The following is an 8,636-nucleotide window of genomic DNA, read 5'->3' as shown; positions in this document are numbered from 1 at the left end:
ATGATTTTGATGAGATCTGTATAAATGCACCCCAAACCTGAGATATTAGTAATTATTTTATTCCAGCACTAGAAATTATATGAAGGGTTAGATGTCCCTAACAGGATTAGAGATACTTCCAACTTTGTAAATGATCATGGTGTTGTTTTGATTTCATACTTGCATGCAAGTTTCCACAGCGTAGGATATAAAGTCTTTCGTACCACCGAGAACTTCAGGGATCCTCTGCTCTTGTCAGAATTTATTTCAAATATCTATGATACAGACAGTAAGACAATGAATGACTGAATAAAACAACTGATGTTTCAACAGTAATCAACATGCATACCTCTGGATCTCCACTGCAGCGCTGGCAGATGCACTGCTGGCGCGGTGCTGAGACTCTACATAGTTGTCCAGTAAAGCCCACAAGTTGTAATTCTCTTCACGAGCACTGGCAGATGATGTTGCAGTCTCCAGTGCCACATCTTCTGCCGACCCATCGATAAGACTGGCACACTCTCGTGTTAGCCTTTCTACAGCAACCTGAGCATTGCTATGATTAGTAAAGCCAGCCTGTTTAAACCATGGATCCAAGATGGTGGCCACAGACAGGGAGTTCACCTTTTCCAAGCTACTGAATTTTTCATTCAAATTAGTTTTCAAATGGTTGGCAAGTGTGGCACTAATGCAAGGAGCCATCGAAGCCATGAAGGTATTATAGAAATGTGTTTTATTATTATGTAGGTTTAACATGTAACCTGGTCCACTGGTCCGTGTCTCGGCCGTGTGGCCTGTTCGGTCCATTCGTGGTCTGAGTGGCACGGACCACACAAGACTAGCTATATTACACAGTATTTTCACATGCTTTCCCCCTTTTGATTGTTTGATCGATTGTTACAGTGACAGCAGCTCTATGTTCTTTATACTTTATTATATTTATATGATACACACGTCATTCTGCGTTAAGTATTTGCTTCAGACTTGCCCTACAATACAAGAAATGAACATAGCCACAACTTATTGGTAATAAGAACAAATAACAACAGTTGATCAAATGTGAAAGGATTTTATTATGTTGAAATAAAAGTGTTTGTGTGTTGTTGGCTCTCCCCTCCCCATTTCGTGTGTGTGTGTGTGTGTGTGTGTGTGTGTGACGGATGCGGAAGTGGACGTAGGGAGCCGTGGATTAGTGCAAAACTTCCCGGAGTGACTATAAGAAGCCCACGGTCTACTGTTCAGGAGAGCTATTCTCTCACTTTTGCTGTTTGTTTTAGGAGTTTCCAGGCTAGCGACCTGTGATTTTGTGTTGTTTCTTTTGTTTGAGATCGTAGGGCTATTGTAGCGTTTCTGTTATTGATTTTCGTTTGTTTGATATCGTAGGGCTCACGGATCGTTTTTGTTTGAGTAGGGCTAAATTAGCATTTTGTTTGTTTTGTACATTCTGTATTGTATTCTGTGCTTAAACAGAATAAATATTCGTGTTAATTGTAGTTCGTGTTTGTTGAGAGTGGAAGAGGTTTGGAGGAAAACTCCACAATCGTGTTACGCTCCGGCAACCCCTAGGCTGGGGCGTAACACCCCTCTCTCAGGAAGTGACACAAGCTCCACAAGGTATCAAACAATGGTTTGTTTGCGTCTCCCTCAGGGGTCTCTGGCATTCATCTTCCTCCTGCTTTGGACTGGAAATACTCGAGGTAAGAAACTAAGAACCAGGACGAAGTTTATTCCACTACAGCCCCGACAGCTAATAGAAGCTCTAGCTAATGCCAAATCTAATGCTCGATTGTAGGCTGTATTTCTGCATGGGCATGACTTAGCTAAACATTCATGCAAAAAGTAACTCATGTTGGTAACTGCCAACAAGAGTTTGGTCGTTCTTCTTGTTTCAATTTCAGCCCAAAGGCTTTCAGTGACATTTTAACTGCACCGCCGCTGGCCAAGGTGGGCAGGCCCAGTCAGTACGCAGACGCAGATATTCCCCATATTCCTGGCAGAGCGCTCAGGGAGTGTCAAACTCAGGCCCGCGGGCCAAATGTGGCCCGCCACGTCATTTAATGTGGCCCGCGAGAGCATAAAAGGTCTGAGTGTCTAAAAAAAAAATAGGTCAAAAGCGTGCTTTTACCCAAAACTACATTTCCCACAATGCCTGTCGACTGTGATGCCCGCGAGGTAACGGCTCCCCGCCACTACACGGCAGTGTTTCCACGTCAATGCCAACAAGTGGAATTGAGAGTTAAATAATAACCCCAAAATGTCCAGAAAGAGAAAAGTTGATGGAGATAGAAGACTGCTTCAAGAAAGATGGGAAGGCGAATACTTGTTTGTGCTTCAAGGAGAAAGACCGGTATGTCTTTTGTGTTACGAGGCGGTGTCGGTTGTCAAAGAGTATAATCTACGCCGGCATTTTGACACCAAACACGGAGCTAAGTACGCCAAAGCTAGCTAGCCTTCAAGAAAAGCAACAACTTGTCTAAGAATTAAAAGGCAAACTGCAGTCGCAGCAGAGTGTGTTCACGAAATCCACAGCCAAAAACAATGCGGCAGTGAAAGCTAGCTTTATTGTGGCTGAAGAGATCGCCCACGCTTCCAAGTCTTTTTCAGAGGGAGCGTTTTTGAAGCAGTGCATGCTGAAGGTCTGTGAGCAGGTGTGTCCCGACCAGATACAGACTTTTAACAATTTCAGTTTATCAAGAAACACCATCGCGGACCGAGTTACGGAACTAGCAGAAAGCCTGGCAACACAGCAGGCCGAGGAGACACGCAGCTACACAGCTTTTTCATTAGCTGTTGATGAAAGCACAGATAACACGGATACAGCTCAGTTATCGATTTTTATTAGAGGCGTGAAGTCGGATCTCTCTCACTGAGGAGCTGTTGAACGCTTGAACAAAGTTAATGTCATAACTTATGTTTGATTTTATTTTTCTTTATTCACTTGGATAGTTTGATCCTTGATTGATGGAGTTATCTGGGTTTTATAACCTGACAAATTAAAAGGATTTATGTTATAACAGAGGAACGAGCAAACATATTTTTTTCTGTGCAACTGTTATGCTTGTAACTTGAATAAGTAATAAATTCAGAGTTATTTAACATTAAGGAGTAGTTACATTTATTTTACATTACATTCGGTTACATTTAGTTACATTTATAAGTTACATCTGGCCCTTTGAGGACAGCCATTATGCTGATGTGGCCCTCGGTGAAAATGAGTTTGACACCCCTGAGCCAGCAGATGTCTTCACAGACATCTTCAACATCTCCCTGAGCAGTGCCGTCGTCCCAACGTGCCTAAAGTCAACCACCATATTATTATTATTATTATTACACCAACAAGTTTATAAATGTTTTTATCTGAAGAGTTTAAGTATTTATTTAATTCATTATTTGAATTAGCTGATTTCTGTATTTAAATCCAATGATTTAAAGTCTGATCCTCCTTTCAGGAACAGGTGACATCACAGTGAAGGTGAAAGAAGGACATGACGCCATCTTACCCTGTTCCCTCAGCCCCAGGGAGAGCATTGTCCAAAAATGCTTTTACTGGACGAAAGATGGTCAGAAGGAGGTGTTCCTTTATGATGCTGGTGTTCATTACAACAACGGCCTTACAGGTCAAGATGAGCAGTTCAAAGGACGCGTCTTTCATTTTCCTGATCAGCTGCAGTCCGGTAACGCCTCCGTAGTTATCAGAAATACAAAGATGACTGACAGCGGAAACTACACCTGTGATTTTCCACGTCTTCAGCCAAAAAGACAAGGCCTCATTAAGCTGATTGTTCGTGAGTACTTTGATAAAACTGTGTAAAATGTCATCAGTTTGTAATGTAATTTGAAAGGTGATGCTCCCTGTGACAAATCCATAGAGAATCATCACCTGACTTTACAGTAGATCTCCGTTGCTCCGTTTTTCTTGAGCTCCTCTCCTCTGTTTGTACCGCTGATCAGGCAGTGATGCTACTACAGTTACTTTTATTGTATCAACAGGTCACATCAGTGTTTCTTCTGGTCATCCTGCCCCTATGTCCGCTCTCTCGCATCCACTACGCTCTGCTCCACTGCTGGCAATTTGACTGCACCGGTACAGTGGTGTGGTCAAGAACTGTTTTCAAAACCTGTTTCCAGCTCCTGTAGCTTCAGACTGTCATGTTCTCAGAAACTAACCTTTTCCTCCTTTACCTTTTAGCTGCTTTAATGTGTGGCACGTAAGTTGATGTTTCCTGGTTTTGTGGAGTTTTTTTTTTTTTTTTTTCTGTGTGTGTTTTATCTCAACCAGCATGAATCAGAAGTACTTCATTAATCCCTTGCAAGAAATTTTCCCTACCAAATAGATATAATTTCAAAGTTATTTAATCATTTAAATAAATACATTTTTATTTTAAATCACTTATTTATTTAATCATTTAAAAATCTTTTAAAACGCTAACTTTTTAGTATAATTTAGCTCTTGTGTACTGTTCGAAAAACATTGCCCTTTTGTTATGTTCAGGTTAAAAACATCCACTAAAATATACTGCTGTAAAAATATATCAGATAAATATTTTTTCAACTTTTTTTGCATAAATCTGTTAATCAAGTCAAAACTAAATGTCACACTTGCAAAGAGCAGGAGGTGATATCCTTCAAGTCCTGTTGGAAATATTGAACATGCACACTATAATATGCTGATATAGTCCATATAAAAGGGTTAATGGGGCCACTTGGTTGTCAACGGTAAAAGTCACAAATTTTACCTCTCCCCAACAGGAGAAACCAACCAACCATCAAGAATGGAGGATTATATAGTGTCATGGCTGGGCAGCCACAAAATGCTGTTATAATGGCAGTTAATGGGACAGAAACATCCACGAACAGTAAATTAGATAAAATTAAAATCTGATGCTGCACAAAAGCTAACAATGTATTGAAATTAGTGTTACTACTTTTTGACATATCCAAGATAGGGATGGGGGTAAAATAAATAACCCAGTCCACAATCAAATGACTGTGGACTGGATAAGGCCCTATCAATTGAAAATAAGTAATTTTGTGTTTTTCTTTCCCCATATCTGTGACATCACTTATTAAATTGGCATTTAGAGTTAAAATCCTGAATTTTTAAAAACATTTAGGAGTTTGATGAGAACTGAAAGTATTTAACAGATTCATGCAAAAAAAAGTTGAAAAATATTTATCCGATATATTTTTACAGAAGTTTTATTTTAGTGGATGAACATAACTAAAAGATAGTGAATTATTGACCTATGGAAAATTTCTACATCTTATTTCTGAAATTTGTCAAATTAAGGTTTGTCTCCTTTTGTAATAATTTGTCATTTGCATACAGTGAAAGTTATGGCCAAATTAAAAGTGAAAACTGACCCTTGGTGGATGAAAACATCTTTTAAATTCTTCCCCTACTTATTTTCCATCTTCTTGTCTCCTTTTTTTGTTTGTGTTGCTGCATTTCCTGAGCAGAGCAGTGAATGTTTCAGATATTTTTGTTTTGCTCTTTCAGATCTGACCGGGGAGGACAGATCAGGACAATTTTCTGGTGAGTGTTGATGTCAGTGATGTTTACAGCTGTAAATATGTTTGTGCTACAACTCTCCAGACCTCAGTAGTTAAATAGAGCTGCATGCCCTGTAGTCAACAAACCACAAGTTAGTTTACCTGAGCATTTAGTGCATTGAAGTGAAGGTACTGTGTCAAACTGCTGGAATAAAACTCAGCCTCAGGTGTCACACACACACAGTGCAGCTGTACAAATCAGTGACATCACAATCAGGTCTCACCATTGATTTATTCAGATTTGTCTTTAAGGAACATCAGCCATTTCTGACGCAAACTCATCAACATTAATTACATTTATCAGACATAGAGGATATATTTTATATATTATAGATTTTCAGTTTAGCCTGATTAAAATAAACATTTTTATTACCGTAGCATTTAAGTTTATGGCTGCAGCAAAAAATTCAGTTCCTGTTGCACGCTAATAGTTTAAGCAACAGAGCCACAGCAACTGTGTGCACCGCCATCAATGGGTTTCAAACTGAGGATAGTGCACCTTTCTGTGGGTGAGTGTACATGTAAATGACTGATAGGATCATATCAACATAACAGATACTTTGAGCTGTCACATGTCCATTAGCTCATTTATTTAGGAGGCCTCAGGTTTGAAAACTGACACCAGCAAGTGACACTTGAATGTCTCACAGTGGAACAGATGAACATCATCTAATGTCTGTGATGACTGACATGAAGTCTTGTTTTTAGTTCATCAGTCTGTCTAACATCAGCACAATCAGTGGTTTCAGGTTGTAGTAGTTTGTGTTTCTGTCTCGGAGGTGTGTGTGGAGCAGAGGATGAGGACAGGATGGTGTGATCTCTGCCTCCATGTGCTGAACTCAGTAGAGTTTCATTTTGAAATGACAGGAACTAGTTGTTGTGTTTTGTCCTTCGATAACATCAGTGTTTGTCTCATGTGGTCTGGTTTGTAATAAAACACTGTCTATTCCCAGACAGTCAACAGGAAGAGTCAGCGAGCTTCATTTGACTCTACACTGGGTTTAAATCAGATTGTTTCATTCCTCTGTTCTGGTCGGTGTCAGACCAAACTCATCACATGTAGTTTTGGTTTCACAGGTTTAGGATTTCTGTTTGGTGGTTGATCTCAGGGTAACGTTGATCACTGAGTCTTCTGGAAAACACATGAACAACCTGAAACCATCATTCAGCCTTTTCAGTCAGTCTGCACTATTCGTTGTGTGAAAACAGTGAATAACAGTTTATTTTATGTAATATTTACCTCTGTTTTCTTCTCTGCAGATTGTCATCTGCTGAAAAAACTTTTGCGAAAAGATTCTGGTGAGAAGACAAATCCTGATGACCCTGTGAAGTAGCCACTTGATGAAGGTGCGTGTGATGGCGTGTGCACATGTCAGTTCAAAGCCCTGTACTAACACTGAAACAACACAGCTCCCCATTAAAAATACTAAAGTTTATTTGGAAGACAAAAGTCCTTGTAGTTGACAACCAACATCATGTCTATATCATATAAAAGTTTACTTGATGTAATATTTACTTCTGTTTTCTTCTCTGCAGCTTCTGCTCAGGAGAGGAAAGATGATGGTCCCTAATGGTGTCACTTCAGTGGGGCAGTCGTGGGGGAGTTGGACTTGTACTGTGAATGTCATGGGTTGTAGAAGTACAGTAGGGAAAAAAAGTATTTAGTCAGCCACCAATTGTGCAATGATGCTGGATAAACGCACACACTGTTCTGTTACTCAGCGACTGTTCTGTTACGGTTAAAAGTTATGTAAATTCATGTGATCTTCTTGGCCTCGTGGCACATAGCTGTATTTTGATTGTATTGTTTTTTTTTTCTTTAGTTTTACCTTCTTGAATGTCAATAAACCTGCTGATGATGTCTTGATATAAGAGAAGTGTTAATCAACCAGTCCTAGCCATATGCATCAGACATGCATCGAGAACGGCACAGCGACCGTGTCACTTTTCGTCTGTCTGCTGACATAAAATTATAAATAAAAAAATTAAAATAAAATTATTTAATTTTTATTAAATAATAAAATTAAATTCCAAATAAATTATGCACCTGGAAGTTTTTTTTTTTTTTCTTGCAGGATAAAACATTGAGTTGATGAACCGGCCTCAAGTGTTACCTGTTTTTAGTCCTGTTGAGGTGTTTTTACCTTCCAACCAATCAGATTTCCAGGAAACACTTGTTCCTGTTTATTCAGGACAATAAGATTTTTAAAAATCTATGAGTTAATATAAATATAAAACACATGAAATTTAAATGTGAGAATAAGATCAGCCCCGGTGGCTGCACCATTTAATATTATATATTATACCTTTACTATTGAAGTATCAGCCAGTCAGTTGTCTGATCTGTCATAAAGTAACTGACAGACTTTTTTATTTTATATTTCAGAATTTTTAAAGGATTTGTTCGTTTTCTCCAGTTTGGGATCTTAAAGGTGTTGGGATGATTTTTTTTATTCTACAAGTAAATTAAAATTGAATTAACTGTATTTATCTGACCTGTCCAGTAATAAGCAGGTACAGATGATGGACGGATTATTTATTTGGTAACTACTTTTACTGGGGTGCAGTTTTAAGTGTTTCGTCCTTTAACCTGTTCAGTAGCGACACCTGCTGGCCAAAGTCAGGACGTGCAGCTACGTGCAGATTGAAGTTTGGATACAACCAAAGTTGTGTGCACTTATTGTAGTGATGTATTTCATTATTACGTCCTGACTCTGTGCCTTCTGTCAAAATAATGACAGACTTTGTCCTGTCGTTGCTTCATGTCTTATATTTCTATTGAAGTAAAGTTATATGGTAGTTGGTAGTTTCCACAACTCTGCACGTCTCCCTTGTTCTTAAAGATGGGCACCAGTACCTCCATTCCTCAGGCATCCTCTCACTCTCTGCTATCTGTGGTCCTGGTGGTTTGTGGCATCTATGTAAATAATATCATTGTATTAAAATCGCAATACGATGTCACACTAAGCAGTGTTTCTGAGACAGTCCAAAAATAAAATACACCATGCATACAGACCTCCAAACCCAAGAGTTAGTCTTATCGAGTCTTACTTAGGCATCTGTTTTTATTCACGAGCACGTCAGAAGGTATTAGAGAAATGCAT

The 8,636-nt window shown here is 39.1% G+C and overlaps 1 protein-coding gene across 1 annotated transcript; it reads left to right on the top strand.

Moving 5' to 3' along the window:
• The first annotated feature begins 1,441 nt into the window (after positions 1-1,441).
• Positions 1,442-7,571, top strand: LOC113138367 (CD276 antigen-like). The gene is made up of 5 exons (XM_026320719.2): positions 1,442-1,676; positions 3,429-3,764; positions 5,480-5,515; positions 6,793-6,879; positions 7,069-7,571. The coding sequence occupies exons 1-4, from the start codon at positions 1,604-1,606 to the stop codon at positions 6,864-6,866; spliced, it is 519 nt and encodes a 172-aa protein (XP_026176504.1). The 5' UTR covers positions 1,442-1,603; the 3' UTR covers positions 6,867-6,879; positions 7,069-7,571.
• The last annotated feature ends 1,065 nt before the right edge of the window (positions 7,572-8,636 follow it).

This window comes from Mastacembelus armatus, chromosome 9 (genome assembly GCF_900324485.2).
Source record: "Mastacembelus armatus chromosome 9, fMasArm1.2, whole genome shotgun sequence".
NCBI lineage: Eukaryota > Metazoa > Chordata > Actinopteri > Synbranchiformes > Mastacembelidae > Mastacembelus > Mastacembelus armatus.
This window is presented reverse-complemented; position numbering and strand designations above follow the sequence as displayed.